The following is a 22,240-nucleotide window of genomic DNA, read 5'->3' as shown; positions in this document are numbered from 1 at the left end:
ATGTCGACCCCACCAATAACCCCTTATAATATCTCTCTCCTTTCGAAGATCGCTAACATCTACAGTGCATGTGAAAGCCCATGCAAATGGGCTTCAAGACGATGTACGACAAGCCCATGTGCACTGGCATGGCAAGCTACATACGCCTGCGTGTCATGCCGCGTGTCCCGTGCGTCGCCAACACCATCAGTGCGTTATTTCTTGGTTAATCATGTGTACATGTCTGATGCGACTTTCAGTATCTTATATTCATTAGAAAGAGCATTTCAATTGGCTTCTGGTGGTGTATGGCATGTGCATGTGCGACGTTGAGCAAAGATGCTAGGCATGTCCGTAGGTAATGCCGCTTGTCCGTTCCGTCGCAACGGCGCCGGTAGCGGAAGTAGACTTTCGTTCTAATTTCGTTATCCCTCATTGGATTTCTAATATCTATGATTCATTTGAAAGGTCTCTTCATGGGGTTTCTGGTGATGCATAACATGCACGTCTGCAATGCTGTGCACAGCTGCAACCGTCTGCATATAGTGCCGCTTTTCTATCCGGCTTGACTTCCGTCGCCGACTCATGTCGACCCCACCAATAACCCCTTATAATATCTCTCTCCTTTCGAAGATCGCTAACATCTACAGTGCATGTGAAAACCCATGCAAATGGGCTTCAGGACGATGTACGACATGCCCATGTGCACTGGCATGTCAAGCTACATACGTCTGCGTGTCATGCCGCGTGTCCCGTGCGTCGCCAACACCATCAGTGCGTTATTTCTTGGTTAATCATGTGTACATGTCTGATGCGACTTTCAGTATCTTATATTCATTAGAAAGAGCATTTCAATTGGCTTCTGGTGGTGTATGGCATGTGCATGTGCGACGTTGAGCAAAGATGCTAGGCATGTCCGTAGGTAATGCCGCTTGTCCGTTCCGTCGCAACGGCGCCGGTAGCGGAAGTAGACTTTCGTTCTAATTTCGTTATCCCTCATTGGATTTCTTATATCTATGATTCATTTGAAAGGTCTTTCCATGGGGTTTCTAGCGATGTATAACATGTACGTCTGCAATGTTGTGTATAGCTGTTTGTGTGTAATTCCGCATGTTAGTTCCGTCCCAACGGCGCCGTTAGCGGAAGTAGGCTTTCGTCCTAATTTCGTTATCCCTCATTGGATTTCTTATATCTATGATTCATTTGAAAGGTCTTTCCATGGGGTTTCTAGCGATGTATAACATGTACGTCTGCAATGTTGTGTATAGCTGTCCGTATGTAATGCCGCATGTTAGTTCCGTCCCAACGGCGCCGTTAGCGGAAGTAGGCTTTCGTCCTAATTTCGTTATCCCTCATTGGATTTCTTATATCTATGATTCATTTGAAAGGTCTTTCCATGGGGTTTCTAGCGATGTATAACATGTACGTCTGCAATGTTGTGTATAGCTGTCCGTATGTAATGCCGCATGTTAGTTCAGTCCCAACGTCGCCGTTAGCGGAAGTAGGCTTTCGTCCTAATTTCGTTATCCCTCATTGGATTTCTTATATCTATGATTCATTTGAAAGGTCTTTCCATGGGGTTTCTAGCGATGTATAACATGCACGTCTGCAATGTTGTGTATAGCTGTCCGCATGTACTGCCGCATGCTATTTCCGTGTCAACGGATCGGTAATCGGAAGTTAATTTCGTTGATAATTTTTATATCGTTTTCTCGTTCCTAAATGTCCATAATGCGTATGAATGCCCTTTCAAATCTGCTTCTAACGACGTATCACATGTACATATACAATGGTTTTTGGAGAGGCTACACACGTCCGTATATACCGCCGCTTTTCGCGTCTACGGCCTTTCAATGGCGCATTTGCTCTCGTGTTGCCTTATTGCGTCTTTTTTGCTTCTAACTGCAGCACTCTAGTCTGTAGCATACATTTTTTGGTATCATTAGAAAGCTCTTCTGGTGACGGCAACAATGGTGTAAGCAGATTTCATCTATTCTGAAAATTGTAAAGTATATTGCACAATTTGTTCGAAAAAATAGTCGTTTTTTACTGTACTTTTTAAAAAAATACTATGTAACTTCTTTTCTAAAAGTCAGATGTCAAATTGGATGGTATTGCCAGAAAGCCCATTTAATGGCGGAGGTACATGCAAAATTTCGTTGCTCTATCTTTTCAAATAAAGTAAATCTAAACTTTTTAAAATGTGTACTATCGTCAGGTGAAAGTTTAACTATCCAACGTATTTACGTACTTTTCTACACAAGGGGAACCCGAGCCAGCTTGGCCACTGCTCGGAAAATGCCTACGTTCCCCGGGCACGAACGTAGACGGGACGGGAACGGAACGGCGATGCGGAAATTGCGACGCTGCCCTCTACGTCTGCCCACGGAGGTTGGAAAGTATCAAGGTTGTGCATAGGGGGATAATTCCGACCTCCACCATGATCAAGCACTTGGTTGACGTGGTGGTTAGCGTGAGCAACGGCGCGCGACGTTGTTCATACTATTCATCATTCGTTCTGCCGAAGACGCTCGATCTAAAAGCGGCCATGGTGTAGCAAAACGGAAAACTATCGAGTCTTGACAGGGGGCTCAATGGCGAGTTTGCGAGAAGCAGAACGATATGCTGGTGTTGCATAGCAGGCGAGGGGACGATCCCGAGAGGAGAGTCGATGATGGTGAAACGGTAGCTGGCGCAGGCAAACCCGTTCGAGTCTTGATTTGCCCGTGAGCAAGTGTAGACTCTGCTGACTTTTGCCTAGAGATGGGTGATAGTGTCGGAAGCAGATCGACATGCTGGTGTTGCATAGCAGGCGAGGGGACGATCCCGAGAGGAGAGTCGATGATGGTGAAACGGTAGCTGGCGCAGGCAAACCCGTTCGAGTCTTGATTTGCCCGTGAGCAAGTGTAGACTCTGCTGACTTTTGCCTAGAGATGGGTGATAGTGTCGGAAGCAGATCGACATGCTGGTGTTGCATAGGAGGCGAGGGGACGATCCCGAGAGGAGAGTCGATGATGGTGAAACGGTAGCTGGCGCAGGCAAACCCGTTCGAGTCTTGATTTGCCCGTGAGCAAGTGTAGACTCTGCTGACTTTTGCCTAGAGATGGGTGATAGTGTCGGAAGCAGAGCGACAGGTTGGTGTTGCATAGCAGGCGAGGGGACGATCCCGAGAGGATAGGCGATGATGGTGACAGGGTAGCTGGCGCAGCGAACCGGTTCGAGTCTTGATTCGCCCGCGAGCAAGTGCATACGCCGGTGATTTTACCTAGAAGCAGGCGATGTCTCAGCCACGAAGCAGGCAAAACACTGGTGTTGCACAGAGGTTGAGGGGGCGACCTCGAGACGAGAGGCGATGATGGTGAAACGGTAGCTGGCGCAGGCAAACCCGTTCGAGTCTTGATTTGCCCGTGAGCAAGTGTAGACTCTGCTGACTTTTGCCTAGAGATGGGTGATAGTGTCGGAAGCAGATCGACATGCTGGTGTTGCATAGCAGGCGAAGGGACGATCCCGAGAGGAGAGTCGATGATGGTGAAACGGTAGCTGGCGCAGGCAAACCCGTTCGAGTCTTGATTTGCCCGTGAGCAAGTGTAGACTCTGCTGACTTTTGCCTAGAGATGGGTGATAGTGTCGGAAGCAGATCGACAGGCTGGTGTTGCATAGCAGGCGAGGGGACGATCCCGAGAGGAGAGTCGATGATGGTGAAACGGTAGCTGGCGCAGGCAAACCCGTTCGAGTCTTGATTTGCCCGTGAGCAAGTGTAGACTCTGCTGACTTTTGCCTAGAGATGGGTGATAGTGTCGGAAGCAGATCGACATGCTGGTGTTGCATAGGAGGCGAGGGAATGATCCCGAGAGGATAGGCGATGATGGTGACAGGGTAGCTGGCGCAGCGAACCGGTTCGAGTCTTGATTCGCCCGCGAGCAAGTGCATACGCCGGTGATTTTACCTAGAAGCAGGCGATGTCTCAGCCACGAAGCAGGCAAAACACTGGTGTTGCACAGAGGTTGAGGGGGCGACCTCGAGACGAGAGGCGATGATGGTGAAACGGTAGCTGGCGCAGGCAAACCCGTTCGAGTCTTGATTTGCCCGTGAGCAAGTGTAGACTCTGCTGACTTTTGCCTAGAGATGGGTGATAGTGTCGGAAGCAGATCGACATGCTGGTGTTGCATAGGAGGCGAGGGAATGATCCCGAGAGGATAGGCGATGATGGTGACAGGGTAGCTGGCGCAGCGAACCGGTTCGAGTCTTGATTCGCCCGCGAGCAAGTGCATACGCCGGTGATTTTACCTAGAAGCAGGCGATGTCTCAGCCACGAAGCAGGCAAAACACTGGTGTTGCACAGAGGTTGAGGGGGCGACCTCGAGACGAGAGGCGATGATGGTGAAACGGTAGCTGGCGCAGGCAAACCCGTTCGAGTCTTGATTTGCCCGTGAGCAAGTGTAGACTCTGCTGACTTTTGCCTAGAGATGGGTGATAGTGTCGGAAGCAGATCGACATGCTGGTGTTGCATAGCAGGCGAGGGGACGATCCCGAGAGGAGAGTCGATGATGGTGAAACGGTAGCTGGCGCAGGCAAACCCGTTCGAGTCTTGATTTGCCCGTGAGCAAGTGTAGACTCTGCTGACTTTTGCCTAGAGATGGGTGATAGTGTCGGAAGCAGAGCGACAGGTTGGTGTTGCATAGCAGGCGAGGGGACGATCCCGAGAGGATAGGCGATGATGGTGACAGGGTAGCTGGCGCAGCGAACCGGTTCGAGTCTTGATTCGCCCGCGAGCAAGTGCATACGCCGGTGATTTTACCTAGAAGCAGGCGATGTCTCAGCCACGAAGCAGGCAAAACACTGGTGTTGCACAGAGGTTGAGGGGGCGACCTCGAGACGAGAGGCGATGATGGTAAAACGGTAGCTGGCGCAGGCAAACTCGTTCGAGTCTTGATTTGCCCGTGAGCAAGTGTAGACTCTGCTGACTTTTGCCTAGAGATGGGTGATAGTGTCGGAAGCAGATCGACAGGCTGGTGTTGCATAGCAGGCGAGGGGACGATCCCGAGAGGAGAGTCGATGATGGTAAAACGGTAGCTGGCGCAGGCAAACCCGTTCGAGTCTTGATTTGCCCGTGAGCAAGTGTAGACTCTGCTGACTTTTGCCTAGAGATGGGTGATAGTGTCGGAAGCAGATCGACAGGCTGGTGTTGCATAGCAGGCGAGGGGACGATCCCGAGAGGAGAGTCGATGATGGTGAAACGGTAGCTGGCGCAGGCAAACCGGTTCGAGTCTTGATTCGCCCGCGAGCAAGTGCATACGCCGGTGATTTTACCTAGAAGCAGGCGATGTCTCAGCCACGAAGCAGGCAAAACACTGGTGTTGCACAGAGGTTGAGGGGGCGACCTCGAGACGAGAGGCGATGATGGTAAAACGGTAGCTGGCGCAGGCAAACCCGTTCGAGTCTTGATTTGCCCGTGAGCAAGTGTAGACTCTGCTGACTTTTGCCTAGAGATGGGTGATAGTGTCGGAAGCAGATCGACATGCTGGTGTTGCATAGCAGGCGAGGGGACGATCCCGAGAGGATAGGCGATGATGGTGACAGGGTAGCTGGCGCAGCGAACCGGTTCGAGTCTTGATTCGCCCGCGAGCAAGTGCATACGCCGGTGATTTTACCTAGAAGCAGGCGATGTCTCAGCCACGAAGCAGGCAAAACACTGGTGTTGCACAGAGGTTGAGGGGGCGACCTCGAGACGAGAGGCGATGATGGTGAAACGGTAGCTGGCGCAGGCACACCCGTTCGAGTCTTGACAGGAGACTCTAGGTCGATTTGGTGGTACTTGTTCATGATTTGCCGTGTCAAATCTTTGCGATTCCCTAAGGTGTGGCATATGGGAAATGAGCGGTTTATTGCTGTAGTGTCTACAGCTACGTGAGATATCTACTTGATGGGTAGATGCGACGGCATGACATGCCAGACGGACATTGACGTTTTGTTATGCATGTTGATGTAAAGCGTAGTGTGTGTTGTTCACGTGTAGCAGCTCAACTGCCAACAGTACTTGAAGAACCACGACCTCCTTCCTACGTCGACTCAAGTGTGCCTTCACAGCAATCAGACTTTGGAATGAAAGTTGTATCCTTCCAGGTTTCATGATTTGTATGATACATTTGTGTTAACATATTTGAGGTATCTGTCCATTATGTACGGCAATTGTATGGGTATTCAATAATTCGTGAGCTATGGTTATCATGGTGCATGCTAAATTAAAAGAACAACCTAACGCTGTTCCCTTCTAATCCAAACCATTAACCTCCAATCAAAGTAACATAAAATTAAAACGGAAAGTCCACGTCCTTCTCTCTACACCAAATCACTAACCCATTCCGAATTAACCTAAATGACATAACCTTAAAGCTAAAATCATCAATACCGACAATGTTAAAACTAATCCGCTAACCCAAACCTAAATGACATAAATTTAAAGCTAAAACCATGAATACCGCGGTGCGTATAACTGAATAATAAACACTGACAATGACAGAACGTAAAACTGGAGATAAATGCCAAACTAAAAGGACAAAAGTAACACCGCCTAAACCACTTAACCCCAACCCAAAAACATTAAATTAACGTGAAAAAATTACCAAGAGTGAGAGAAGGTGACTACGAAACTCAAACATTACCAACTCAAAACAAAAACACCTAACACCACTAATAAAAAACTAAAAGCGCGAAACAAACAAAGTAGGTGGAAAAGGGTAGATGATGTAACCCTTGACCCAAGTGAAATGGTATACTTGCATCAAGGTGTACAAAATCAGTCGTTCGGCCGAGGCATTGATAATATGTTACCGGGTGAAGTTGCCATATTTTCAATGCCTACAAACTGGCCCGGAAAAATTGTCTTTAATTCCAGCTGGTGTGATGCTTAATGCCGGGTTTCCATGTTTGCCGATAGTTTGATGTTGCATGGAAATGTAGCCTTGGCATTGTCTTTAGTTCCAGCTGGTGTGATCCGTACTCCCGATAGTTTGATGTTGCATGGAAGTTGTTTGATGTTGTATGGAAATGTAGCCTTGGCATTGTCTTTAGTTCCAGCTGGTGTGATCCGTACTCCCGATAGTTTGATGTTGCATGGAAGTTGTTTGATGTTGTATGGAAATGTAGCCTTGGCATTGTCTTTAGTTCCAGCTGGTGTGATCCGTACTCCCGATAGTTTGATGTTGCATGGAAGTTGTTTGAGGTTGTATGGAAATGTAGCCTTGGCATTGTCTTTAATTCCAGCTGGTGTGATGCTTAGTGCCGGGTTTCCATGTTTGCCGATAGTTTGATGTTGCATGGAAATGTAGCCTTGGCATTGTCTTTAGTTCCAGCTGGTGTGATCCGTACTCCCGATAGTTTGATGTTGCATGGAAGTTGTTTGATGTTGTATGGAAATGTAGCCTTGGTATTGTCTTTAATTCCAGCTGGTGTGATGCTTAGTACCGGGTTTCCATGTTTGCCGATAGTTTGATGTTGCATGGAAATGTAGCCTTGGCATTGTCTTTAGTTCCAGCTGGTGTGATCCGTACTCCCGATAGTTTGATGTTGCATGGAAGTTGTTTGATGTTGTATGGAAATGTAGCCTTGGCATTGTCTTTAGTTCCAGCTGGTGTGATCCGTACTCCCGATAGTTTGATGTTGCATGGAAGTTGTTTGATGTTGTATGGAAATGTAGCCTTGGCATTGTCTTTAATTCCAGCTGGTGTGATGCTTAGTGCCGGGTTTCCATGTTTGCCGATAGTTTGATGTTGCATGGAAATGTAGCCTTGGTATTGTCTTTAGTTCCAGCTGGTGTGATCCGTACTCCCGATAGTTTGATGTTGCATGGAAGTTGTTTGATGTTGTATGGAAATGTAGCCTTGGCATTGTCTTTAATTCCAGCTGGAGAGAAAGCGAAGACACTGCCTTTGTGATTCTTAGCGTTACTACAGGTCACCCTCACACAAGACAAACACAATCACATCACATCACTACATTGTCTGGAATTGTGCCGTGACTGGTGTCATGTTTGCAGAAGCACTTGTCGGGGTGGGACACACAAGCTTGGCTCTGATGCTTTGATGGTAATGCCTAATCCGTGAGTTTCTGAGTGAGAAGCCAACCAAAGTGGCGGCAATTACGACTGAAAACACCAATCATTGACTCGTTGTTTTATCCCATAACTGAACGAGATGAGTGAGTCGTGTCAGGCTTAAGCTAACAACAGGTCTTAATCCATGAACGATTGATCCCGTGAGTTCAATGCAGAGCTCAGTACAAACACGTATCAATGACCCAGGCTATATATACTTAGCAGTCAGATACGAGCATCACGGCACTTGTGCTGATACTATTTGACACAACTCATTGTCAGAAATCGTTTTTGAAGACTAACTTCATTCAAGTCATGGCCTGCGCACTTTTTGAAGCTCCTGTTTCAAAGCCACTGCACTTTGCCATCCTGGGGCATAGTTTCGTGCGGCGACTTGTTCAAGTCTGTCCCCCTCCACATGGCATCCTCACTACCGTGCGTGGGATCGGAGGGGCGACCGTCGCTCGGATGAAAGCTGAGGTGGATGCCCTTGATGCAGCTTTTCAGGGCATTGTGTTCTTTCAAGTGGGAGAGAACGACGTGTCGGCCTCTACTGATCCTCGGGACCTGGTCGAAGACCTGCTGGATCTTCTGGACTACCTTCGGTGGAAACGGCCAGGCTCCAGGGCGGTGATAGGGAGTCTGTTTCCGAGGGTAAAACCAAGGAACATGACGGTCTCTGCCTACAAGCGGAAGGTGGAGGAGGCGAACCGGTGCTTGAAGAAGATGTTGCGACGCCGTCTGGATGCCACCCTTTGGGAACACAGCCAGCACATGAGGATGGGACCTGCGCTGCTAGCCAAGGACGGCGTACACCTGACACCAAAAGCTAATGGGCAGTTCTGGCTTTCAATTCGTAAGTGTATGTGTAGGTATGTTTAATCACTCACTCACTCACTCACTCACTCACTCACTCACTCACTCACTCACTCACTCACTCACTCACTCACTCACTCACTCACTCACTCACTCACTCACTCACTCGCGTGATATCAAATAAGCTGTTTTGCATCCCGCCGCACGCACAGGCTTTGGCTTTGGGTGGCTTTAAGGGTGGGAAAACATAACGGCAGCCACACGTGTCGCACATGACGCGAAAGTCAAGACACAGGGCTTCCGACCCATGTCGAAGACAAAACCCTGGGGTCGATGTACGAAACATGACAAGTACCTACAGCGTGAACAAATTGCCATAAATCGGGATAAATCGGGCTTAAAAGCGTCCCGGCGTCGAACCCGGTAAAGATTTGTCACTTCTGATGTTACCACCAGATAGCCCTGGGGACCAGCTTCACGTCGATGTGAAACCTGTCAATAGGATGTGAATATTCAACGTTCGAGTGACGTTTAAAAGATGCTCTCCGAGTAAGGCTTTTGTCTTGGTAAAATTACAGGTCTATGGGAAAATGGGCGTGGACGCCCAACCAGGCACCCCATGTCGACCCCGTGATAACCCCAGGTGCTTCATGCACGTGGCCGAATTTTCATGTATGATATGTGTGCAGTACGTCTCTTTCTCCCGGAATGGGACAATTAGTGAACGCAGGATGCATAGATCAAACCCTGGTGATATCAAATCTGAGCTGTTTTGGCCCCCGTCACGCGCACGGGGCTTAGCTTTGGGTGGCTTTAAGGGTGGGAAAACATGACTGCACCCGCATGTGTCGCACATGACGTGAAAGCCAAGACACAGGGCTTCCGATCCAGAGTCAAATCAAAACCCTGGGGTCGATGTACGAAACATGACAAGTACCCGCAGCGTGAAAAGCTGCCCAAAATCGAGTTACATCGGACTTTAAAGCGTCCCGACGTCGAACCTGTCGACGGCAGGTCATTTCTGATGACACCGCCAGATAGCCCTGGAAACCAGCTTTACGTCGATGTGCAACATAGGAATGGGCCGTGCATGGTCAGCGCCCAAGCGGCCGTTAAGTGACGGCACCCTACGTCTCTTGCTCCCTGATATAGGCCTCGAAGAAGGTAATAGCCTGACATTGCACCTATAACTTTAATTGTAATATTTGCATTTTTGATTTTAATAAGTTGTCGTTGTCGTTGTTTTCGTCGTTAAGTGTAATGATGCAGACGACATACAGTAGGGCGTGCGTGCGAATTATGATTCATATAGGAAAACTATGAAATGTCTACATATTACATTCCTGATACATTCGCAGATCGCTTCTTTTTATTAAGTTGCAAGCAAATGCATGCAAGTATGATTATAAAGTAATTAGGAGTATGAGACCAAGTATAAAGATGTATATTGACAAGTGTCTACATACTGGTTAGTGAACATTACAAACCAAATATATTTAGTAAGTGAAGAAATTTATCGCGCAGTATTTTCACTTCGACCCCGACCTCGCTTAGGTTATGTTACAGGTTGTGTCATGCAAACTCCTTTTGGTAATGATTCAAATACATATTTATGTAGTTTTGATTTTCTAAGTTGATGAGAACAAACCATACATAATCTCATTAATTCAAATGGATTTGACTTCACGATTTCCAAAAATGGCGGCGCCCGGTCTTGGGATGAATGCTATAATTTAAGTTTGTTTTCACCGACTTACAAAGGGACAATTACTTTCTACTGGTAGTAAAATATGTATTTCATTGATGGACAATATGATTTTGCATGACATTGCTTATAACATAACAATTTCACTCTTGGAAGTGAGGTGGAGAACATTGCTTGCAATATAAATGTTACTTCGACCCCTAGCTTGCTTCCTTGGAAGAAGTCCTAATGTTAAAAGTTGTGTCATGCAAAATCCTTTTGGCCATGATTCAAATGCATATTTAACTACTAGTAAAAATTAGTTTTGATTTTCTAAGTTGATGAGAACAAATCATAATTTCAATAATTCTAACGGACTTTAGCCCGTGACTTCACGATTTTCACAAATGGCGGCGCCCTATCTGAGGATAAACGCTATTTAAGTTTGTTTTCACCGACTTACAAAATAAAAATTACTTTCTACTGGTAGTAAAATATGTATTTTATTGATGGACATTAGGATTTTACATGACATTGCTTATAACATAACAATTTCAGTCTTGGAATCAGTCAATATAAGGGGTCAATATAATATTACTTACGATAATATTGTCACTTCGACCACAACCTCGTTTCCGAGGAAGAAAGCGATATATCCATGCAAAATCCTTTTGGTCAGCAATGTGTAGTAAGCAGTCTTGATTATATAAACTCGATGTAACTTGAACTCCATTTTCTATCCAGGAAGCGTGGTTGGGGGCGAACCATCCGATTTAGTATATACCACAAGCTTCCACAAAGCTCACTTCGCACACACTAACAGCCAATTTAAGCACAAACTACGGAGTCTGGTGGAAATCTGTGCATAATGACACCATCACCCGACCCCAAGGAACAATTGACGGGAACACAATTCGGCATGTCTTTGGTGACGTCGAGAAATCAGCAAAATGACGAGCTTCCTAAACATTTTCTATACATTTAACGAGAAATCGTTCCTTCTATGACGTCACTGTAGGGCTCTGGCGACAGGGTTACGTAACATGTCTGCGGTTTCGTTTGCGGGCGAGAGAGAAGCAGACGGCTTTTTAGCTACGTTTAAACGCTTGGTATTAATTAACCATAAGGGTTGTTTCTTTTTTTTTTAAAACAAAATGGTGTTTCGTTTATGACTAACCAGAGGTCTTTCATATGCAGTGATAAAAAGAGTACCAAAAAATTGAGTTTAGTGGTCCTTTAAAACCTCTTGTAAGTCCCTAAACGTTGATTTCCAGCAAGCTGTAGGATCGTGTAATGTAAAATAGAGATATACTTGACGTACCCTCGGTATGTCACCTTGTCATAATATATAGTCCTCAGTTACAAATGTTTAAACACGGACTGACAATTGACTTTGCGGACAAAATAAAACTTACACAAATGCCTACCATTCTTGCTTATAAATATATTTTATCTCTTAATATTTAGCAGTTGATTGTGAATGAATGAAGTTACGTATAACAAACGCCTTCTTCTCGTAACTTCTTTTTCTCCATACCATTACTCTATGAATATCCATCAATATGAATAAATAATATATAATATATGATATGAATAGTAACAGTGATGACACCATTTAACAAACAAGCAATACTAAAATGGTGAAATTCACTTTTTTGTGTTACTTTTTAAAGACAACCCTACTGGTTGGTAAGAACATACATCTCACGACATGGAAGCACACTGATGTCAATACTTTATAGAATAGGCGAACAGTCGTGATGACCCTTTGTGGCAGATGTAAACATTTGTGGAATCCCTGTAAATGGATGCAGGTGACCAGGTGTGCCCATATTGATCAAATACATACATTAATCTACATATGTATCTATGACTATAAATTGAATAAATTACTTTCCTACGCATATACGATACCTTTAAATAAAAAGTAACTGACAAACAATGCTGCAGTATCTTGAGGATAAAAGTCAACGTTTTGCTGTTTTGCTGGCATTTTGGATCATTTCAAATGCTATGCCACGACCACCGCAGCGGACTACAGACATCTCTACAGAAGACGGAGAATCTTCGACTATAAGTGGAGGGAATTTCCTTGCTATTCACCTGCATTTGACGTTTTTCACAAAATCTATGCGTTTTTATTTGTCCAGCCCATTTCCTATAAAGACTACAGTAGATCATGCATAGATCCATGAAGGATAACTATCCTGTTTATTTTTGCCGGCATAATTGCGACAAATGTTATATTTTCGGGTTCCATTTCTTACTTTCCCCGTATTCTTACCACCTTGTCTCACGTTTTCAGGAAAAAAATATTCGAATGTGGCGGTTACCGTCATTTGTAAACCACCTCTCGTTGGCATATTTATTCCGTTTTGTTACAATCTGTCTCACAGAAAATAATCATTTCATTGTGTAAATAGATTGTGTACTTGTGTCGATTCAACAAATAATAAGGTTTTATTGTTGAATTTATGCAACTTGCATATTGCTTTTTCTCATACCTAAAATAGCCGAACAAACTACGCAGTCAATTCTGAAGTGAAGTAATTTTTACAGGAATATTATGGTGTTTAATTACATGTAGAGGCGTTACTTGTGCTGCCATGTTTCTGTGATACTGCCACTGTTAATACATAAAGGTGTTAATAGATGAGAACGTACGGGTAGTTGGTGTGGCAGTAGTCGCAGCCGTTGAAGTGGAGTCCGTCGTTGAAGTGGAGGCATTGCTCATCTGAAAGTGGAAAGGTTATTTAATGAACACGTAAAAATTGTGGTAATTTAACTACTCTATTGTAATCGCAATACCTGTTTACTGCAAGTTTGTTTATCAATGTTCATACGCTCTTGTCTGCGACCCTCCTAGGCAGAATCTACACACACACACACACACACACACACACACACACATATATATATTTATTTGTGCATATATGGCATTTTCATTAGATGTCAATGTTCCAACCAGTCTGGTAATATTCCAAGGGATTCGTGGGTACTTTTAAGTGCACAGGGTTGTGATGCATTTATAGAATTTAATAAGTAAAGTTATATTTTGATTTCCATTACTTCAAAGATGAACGTGTTTATGATCCAGTGTTATATCTTGTACAACAATGTTTATGCTGTTATCCATTGCACCTGTAGATGCAGTAAGGGGCAGTTTTTTGCAGACCCGAGGGGTAGAATAGGTCTTCAGCAACCCATGCTTCAATAAAAGGCCACTATGCTTGCCGTAAGAGGCGAGTAACGAGATCGGGTGGTCAGACTCGCAGACTTGGCTGACACATACATCGATTTTTCAATTGTGCAGATCGATGCTCATGCTGTTGGTCGCTTGATTGGTCGAGACTGGATTATTTACGGACCGCCACCATATAGCTGGAATATTGCTGAGTGCGGCGTAAAACTAAACTCACTCGCTCAGTTTTGTGAGACATTTACACTCCCGCTATATTTAGGCAGAAGTTTCCAATATGTTCTCGTCCGCAGAATACTATAGAATGGCATGGTAAAGGTTACCATATTTCATTCCAAAATCATCTGCGAGAGGTATATACGAGGACCTAGTTATTGTCTCTAATCTCAGATTACATCTCAAGCCTCAAGAATACGACTGAGATTTCTTGTTCTCAATAGAAGCAGTCCCTAGTATGGTCTACCTTCTGTTGCTGGCGATCAATAGCCTGCATTTATTTTTATTATATTGGCCATTAGTTTTAACTTTCCACGCTAGTTTTAATTCTAATTGTGATATTCTAGTTTTACTGTCATTCGTCGACAGGCTTTTATGATGTAGATATATTCCATTTCAAAGTCATATATGTTCTCGTCACGGTATGGCTGAAATATTGCCGATGTGACGTTAATTACTAAAGTGCTCACTTACTCTCAACAGAAACAATACGAACCGAAGACCGTTGATTCGATTCCTTTGCATGTCTTCCCATGGGATTTTAGGAATTGACACATGGCCATCTTGCGTATAGAATAATAACAGGGTTATCTGCATTAGACTTCAATCTTTCCATGTGGACTTGTATTAAACAACCCACAACACTCCAGCGAAGTCCCAACTGCAGCATACAAGTGTGTGGTGATGAAACCCCTAGCTTTTTCACCCAAAAGCTCGCTTGGTCACCTTTAGCTTATGCCAGTGCATTGCTTGAGGGTGACATTGGTAAGTATATGAAAACCTCCAGCGCCAACATACCCATGCTAATCCAGCGAATGAATGTATCGAGTCATTAAATGAGAGAGTGAATCAAATCAGCACCTTGCAACACGTTCGAAGCATTTCTTTTTTCTGTTATTACTCAAATGCTTTGAAATGTTTCACCATACAGCGTATTTGCATCATAATGTATATACATGACGTATTGTCTAATTAACATGTGAAATGAAAATGAATTGAAATATGATTGGCTGTCGTATATCTATCCTGATCAATATCAGGTTTTGTGATAGGAAACCTGATCTTACCGGAATGGATGTCGTCATGTAGTCATGTGTTTATTAATCCTTTCTACTTAATTTGAATTTAATGTTATTGCTGATATGAAGGCAAAGTATGAATACAGCATTCGTAGCTGATCAGAAACCTTTCCTCATGATGAATGCTGGCAATAATGGCAGCAACGTTCTCCGAGATCAAATAATAATAAGACATAGCATAATTGAAACTCTTCACGATGAGAGCCCGAAATTAATGCCCGTATGTGGTTTTATACGCCTAAGCCGTTTATCTGATATGAACCTGATTGCAAACGTTAAGCAATCGAGGAAGGAACTCCAACGATGCTTCTTAGGAGATTGCTCTGATTGACAGTGAGACAACGTTTCTACACATGCCTAAGCCATATAAGTCATGTATAAAGGGTACAAGTATGCAATTTTCAATATTACACACAGGAACTGCAAACTGGGTCAGGCCAGATAGACAGTAACCTTGAGTGAAGACATTTCATTGGTTACCAAGACTGATGACATTATAAAGTTTTCGAACGTTAAAGGAGTTGACATGAAAGGTTCTCGCTGGTGGTGACCGGAATTGTGCCGATCTTGTCGCGGGGTGGTCGCGGTCTAAGGTCTGTGTTGCGTTGTATCGATGCTGGAGACGGTAAATCGTGGTCTGTTTACGACGAAATGACGGGCAACATTTTGAACAGACACTGAAGCTTCCAAATGTCCGATAACATAGTTTCTTTCAATTTGAGTTAAACGTGGCAGTGTTGAGCAAAGAGTGATAGACCCAACTTGTGTGCAGTCTTACACCCACATGTTCATTGGTATGGTGTGATTTGGTGATTCCTTCTGTTGATGAGTTTGTGTTGGGGCCTTCCAAAACGCAACAAAATTTGTTTGGATAAAAACATGCGTTTCTTATGCGCGTGAGTGTATATTCCATTTGTCCTTCAAAGGCAAAATGGATGTGAATGTATAACAACAGAGCTCGCGGAAAGAATAAGCATGTTTTGCCGAACATGTAACACTCTCCCTTGCACATGCTGTTTCTAGGAGCTGAACACTGAATTGTGAAAACTGTCCTCATGCCCCAAATTCAGCGGCGAACGTTGTGATTTTGCATCGAAATAACGTTTGCCCTGTGTCATTTACGTTTACAGTGTCATCTTGCATTGAATGCTACCCTTCAACAGCAAGAGTCAGTACACACTCTCCAGTTACAAGCATTTGTGGATAGTTTGTTGGCGGGTCCTGTGAGAGATCAACTGATCTTATATTACATTCAACTAATGTAAATGTAGCATGTGAATAATGTATTAAGTTGTATAGAGTGTATATATTGTATAAATGTAACATGTGAATATTGTATAAAGTGGTGACGTCTATCATTCTGACGTAGATCACCCGTCTAGCCATCATAAGCAATTCCCATTTCAAATCACAAAACATTAAGGATTTTTTCCCCTAATGTCAGTTCTCATTAAATTATTGCATTTTAGAATTGTTTAATGATAAATATTGTAAATAGACAGATAATTATCTTAAGATTAGAAGCTTAAATTAGTAACTTAGATTGCCATGAGCTCTATCCTCAAGAGAGTACTGCAAAATTATTATCCTCCTGAGAGGGTACGTAAGTCCCAAATATTCCAAGTAAATTAAAACTTTCCGTGTTTTTAATCGTACCATACTTTTTAATCTATGGCTAGACATGTCCAAATTGCTAGCAGCAGAAGGGATTGCGTAAATCCCGCTAGGGTTCATGCAGGAAGCAATGTCCTGTAAGTCCCCATGGCCCCAAGTATGGAGATCTACTTTCAGTTGCTGGCAATCTATACCCTGTTTCCACGTTGACGTGTTATTTCTGGTTTAAAGGTTTTAGATTTAGTTACTAGTTTAATATGGACATCTGTGATACATTAGTATGGAATCCGAGAGGGGACATTGTCGCGTTGTCGCCCTCTCAAAAACAAGCAAAATGAGGCGAAAATTAACCAAAGCGCGACAAAGCGACAACGCGACATATTTTGACCTTGAAAAGTGTCGCTATGTCGCGTGTCGCTCTTTGGAGGAACAGAGAAAATGTTATTCAAAACGCGACACGCGACATCGCGCCAATGCGACAAATAGGCGAAATGTCGCATTGTCGCGCTTTGGTTAATTTTCGCCTCATTTTGCTTGTTTTTGAGAGGGCGACAACTCGACAATGCGACAACGCGACAATGTCCCTTCTCGGATTCCATACATTTGTGTTTTTACTGTCAAACTTCGCTTCATCAAAATGGTTTTAGTTTCTAATGTTATTGATCTATAATATCATTATTAATTCTTCTCCTCACGATATGGCTGAAATTGCCGATGTGACGATAAATATTAATGCACTCACTCACTCACTCAATCTGGGAGTACAGTAGGCGTGGCAGAACGCATGTTTCAAGCAGGACAGGGGTTAACTTACCCTCAGTGTAAGTTACCAATACTGTCTTACACGTAATTATATTGCAGATGCATTGAACTGCGCTTATAAGGAACCAAAATTACCACTCACACGAGCTCGTTTCAACTGTAGTCAGTTCGTTTGTCCATCAGTTCGGTACATCCGTCAGTTCTGTAAATCACATTCGTCAGTTCTGCATGTCACACCAGGGTTAGGCACTGATCAACTTGGCTCATCAGCAGACGATAAAATATAAGGGAATTATTCTTCCTGGCTTAGAATCAACTGGGACCATACTTGCAAGAATCTGTATCAGCAACATGGGTTGCTGAAGATCAATTCTAACCTGGATCTTCATGGTGCTAACGAAGTCTTCATTCTTACGCCAAACTGGTACCAAAATCGTCCACATGTGATGTCATTATACAAGGTTCGATACATCAATACATACTGCGAACGTTTTCAACAAATTAACTTAGTTTGATAACGATGCAGATGTTCTTTGTAGAACGTCGTTGACAAGGTAACAGACAACAATATATTTCAGAAAGCAAGATATATATGTTTGTTGTTATACATTTGTAAATGCGAAAGTAGTTTTCGTTACTTTTGTCTCTGACGTGATCCTCGCCACACACAGATCCAAAACTATTCTTGCTTGTAACCACCACAGCACCCTAACTATTACAATACCTATCTTTTGTTCATTCGTCAAAAAATGATATAAAAACAACGGTTATACATATGTAATGTTCAGATGTTAGACAGCTCGAGTAGCTTGTGGGTGTTATAATGTCCTCATATACTGATTCAAGTGATACATATATTATCAGACAGTTACATAAGAACAAAATGCGGTTTTCGCCAACATGTTTCAATTTAATCTTCAGGGAGATTGTAGCAGTTGCAGTATGACGTCATTACATATATATCATGACGTCACAATAGGGACAAAGTTATAGAGTGACAAGGTCAAAGCTTACAATGGTTTGACATTGGTTTGAAGTTATCTATGAAGTAGTGTTCAGTTAACATTTGTTTTAGTTTGTCCAAATTTTGAACTTGATTAAAAGGAAATATTGTGAACTTAATATCGTTTCCTTTAGCACAGACATCTAGATGCTCACTTAGTGGGATACATTGGGTTTCACGACACTTTAGTTGCTGTTTATGGACACGAACCCGGGCTATCAAATTTTCTCATTGACCAATATACATTCATTGAACCTGTGCATGTTATGATATACATCATGTTTTTGGAAGGATAAAGTACTGTTTTACATAGATATCTCCATGTCTCGTATAAGTTACAGAGTGTCCTTCAACAATATGTAGGGTTTAGTACATTGTGTTTCATAGAAGCAAATTTTGTTTTGGTTAGGATCTTTTTGAGATTTTGAATTTGTCTTTTGCTACTTATTATATTTCTAGATTTCAGCATTGATTTCAGTCTTGCATCTTGTACTAAGATGGACATACATGTATTTGCTTTCATCTTATGGAACAAATTTGGGTTCAACGGATTATAGGTTGATACAAAAGCACTTACTTTTTCCTCATTCGTTTGTTTCATCGTTAACGTTCCTGTCAAATTAAGCGGTAATGCTCTATAGATTTGGTCTTCCACAAGAGACTTTGGATACTCTCGTAATAGTAAAAATATTTTAAGTTCATTCGGTCTTTGATTGCGGGTGTCCTGGATTGAAATTATTGTAGACATTCTTCGTGCCAGGTTATATGGAAAACTTTTTTTGTATGGCTCGGATGACAAGATTTAAAGTTTAAATATTGTTACGTATCTTTAGGTCCAATTTCAGCACCGATTTTATTACCATTGTGTCCAGGAAAGCTGTTTTAGTTTCATCTACCTTCAAAGTGAAAGCAAGATTTCATCCATGCTATTCAAAAGTTCGTACACTGTGTTTAGTTTCTCCTTGGAAAATAGCCATACAGTGAAACTGCCGTCCAGGAAGCTTTTCCAATTATCCATGATATAAAGGGCAACATCCCCTCCATAATATGTGTATGAGACTTTCTTCTTTATAGCAATAGATGCATAGATACTGCAATATCATTTTGACATGAAGACAAGAAATAATGTATGTCTGCACACTTTCATTTGCTTTATCGTAGGTATGAACCTTCTACACTTGCACTGAAAACAGACGTCTGTAATTTGTCAATATTGAGGGGAAATGATGATGGAGGGGTGAACATTACATATAAGTTACCGGGTGACGGATCTGGAAGATGCGTAATATTGTTTAATATCACCAACTGATTTAGTTATGCCAAAGCTTGATTGCACACGCTTGGATCTCCTCATGTGCCGATAAGGTTTCATTGTAGGAAATACGAATCATGGCATCATTAGTTAAGGAGTTGTGACGAAGATACAGTTTGTTTCTTGAAAGTTCAGAAGGAAATGTGTCGTGAATGTAATCATTTGTCACGTGAAATACGATTTGCAACGTGCATGATAAAATAATAATTTCTCGCAAAAGATTTGCTTTTGTTTCGTACACAGACAAATTCTACCAGTCATTGTTTTACATTATAGTGCTATATTTGCAGTTTTTCTTTACTCCACACGGACATTGACTGAGATATGACTGTTGGATATTGGTTTGATTTATTAGTTTACAGAAGGTTGCGGGTTCGATCCCCAGACGTGTCATACCAAAAGACAAACAATGGTACTTGTTGCTCCCTGCTTAGTGCTTGGCATTGATTGGTACAACAAGGACAAGTCGGCTCGGAGTCAGTATGATGTGTCTGAGTGGGCTATTCGTTTTTAACTGCGGTACAATATATCAGTGATCAAGCACTATAGTGCTATGATCTAGTATAAGCAGCCACACATACACACGTATGCACGTCGTCATATGAGCGAAGTATTCCTAAGCACGGCTATAAACCCCATTTCACCTCACCATAACCCCCTGGATGCCACACGGACATATATGTCCCTCCTCTTCACCCCTCACTTTCAAGTTCAATAAAATTCTAGATATACCGCGCACATATATATACTTCACAGTTTTGAATTCTGTGGAAAATTCCCTGTTTCTTGATACCATCCACTATCATCTCAGACCAAGCTAAAGTACGTAAAATTGCTTTTCAAAATAAGCTTCATCGTATATTTTTCACCTTATCTAAAATCTCGATTCAGAGCGTTATTTGCTGTATGTTTTGAAATGTGAAAATCGGACAATTGCTGGGAGTATTGAATCTGAAAAATAGCATATTATTGATCACTGATATCAAGTTTTCATGTAACCAGTAACGATAATACGGAAACGTCGCCGATGTACCCAGAATCGGTTGGGATATTTTCGAAAAAGCACTTACACGAACGCCGAAGTGCCGAAGGCCGGTATTGAGATGCCTATTACGTCGCTTATATTTCATAAGTCGGCTGCGAGAAATGCATCATTGAATTCCCCACACATCTTAGAATCAAATTACAAATGGTCTTTGTCACCAATACCAACTGTCTAGCTAAAACGAAACGAAAGATACTAAGTATAAAAACGAAACGAAAGACAGCACTTGTTTGAAATGTAAACAACAAAAAAATCCGATTTTACACTGCGTAGCATTTTCGGAAATTTTCCAGCATCCAGCCGTGTAATTATCGCTTACAATGGCTCAATACGCTTAGAATATTGAGCGGAAGAGCATTGTAGCAAAAAATAGCAAATTAAAAATAGATTGATAATCTATTTGATAATTCATATGAACCTGTCAAACTTTTAGTGCAGCGTGACGCCATGACTGACGCAAAAATGACGTAGAACGACAACGGTACTTATTGGCATTTCTGGCTTCTTCCAACATTTACAATGTAAGCTATAAAAACATATAATAATACACAGAAAGTCAGAATAATTCTGATTACTTACATCTCTCATTTATGTACAAAAGATCCCTGAATCAAGGGAAAAGTCCTCGCCAAATCCTTTCTACACTTGTCAGCGAAGCCGCCATTTTGAAAGAAATCGGTCATAGGTAGTGATGTCACACGTCAACATTGTTGCACATATTAGGCAATGTTTTTGAGGTGAAGGTCGGTTGAACAAGAGAAAACACAATGGCCATATCAGTCCGACTGCACTTTCAGTATTGTCATGTATATTTTGCGTATCGTTCAGATATTTTTTCATGAAACTGATTTCAGTATCTACATATGTCCATGTTCAACACCATACCATATGTGGATATAAGGTATGCGTTTTTATTCTTTGAAAGCTTCTGATTGTTTGAATAATATTTACATGGGAAATTGACTCAGAAAGTGTACTATACCACATTTTAAGCCTGTGTTGGAAGATCACACGTAGCCATTACTGCAACATGTGCTTTAGTTCCCGTGACGTACAATATTCAATACGTTGGGACAAATATTGCAGTTTCATATGAACAGATTAATATAAGAAATTAATATAAGTAAAACTTATAATATTAATGAAAATAATGAAATTTGTACATTTTAGGAAATGTAGGGGCACATATATTTAAAGGAATTGCCTTGTTCATTGCATTGGTTTGTGTCGTTTTTGTAGACAAAACAGTTATGAATATTGATTGACCAGGTGCGATTTTGTCAAAAACGCTTTAAGATTCATTATCATTTTTTTCTATAATAAAATCAATTCAAATTCGATTAAAATATATCTGATGGCAGAATATCTAACTCAAACAATATTTATACGAAAATTGTTAAAAATATATAAACAAGGTCATGTCTTAATTTGGTCAAGCC

At 42.4% G+C, this 22,240-nt stretch overlaps 2 protein-coding genes across 2 annotated transcripts in view; both read right to left on the bottom strand.

The window, feature by feature from the left end:
* Window positions 1–22,240, bottom strand: part of LOC137286178 (fibronectin-like) — a 263,485-nt gene that overhangs the window by 159,482 nt on the left and 81,763 nt on the right. The gene's annotated exons all lie outside the window — the stretch shown is intronic.
* The window catches only part of LOC137286175 (receptor-type tyrosine-protein phosphatase H-like), a 298,258-nt gene that overhangs the window by 273,354 nt on the left and 2,664 nt on the right, over window positions 1–22,240 (bottom strand). Inside the window, exon 2 of the mRNA XM_067817873.1 lies at window positions 13,236–13,305. Coding sequence (XP_067673974.1) covers window positions 13,236–13,305 — 70 coding nt within the window. The remainder of the gene's footprint in view (window positions 1–13,235; window positions 13,306–22,240) is intronic.

This window comes from Haliotis asinina, chromosome 6 (assembly GCF_037392515.1).
Source record: "Haliotis asinina isolate JCU_RB_2024 chromosome 6, JCU_Hal_asi_v2, whole genome shotgun sequence".
Taxonomy (NCBI): Eukaryota; Metazoa; Mollusca; class Gastropoda; order Lepetellida; family Haliotidae; genus Haliotis; species Haliotis asinina.
Note: the sequence above shows the minus strand (reverse complement) of the source record. Positions and strands in the feature narration are given on the sequence as shown.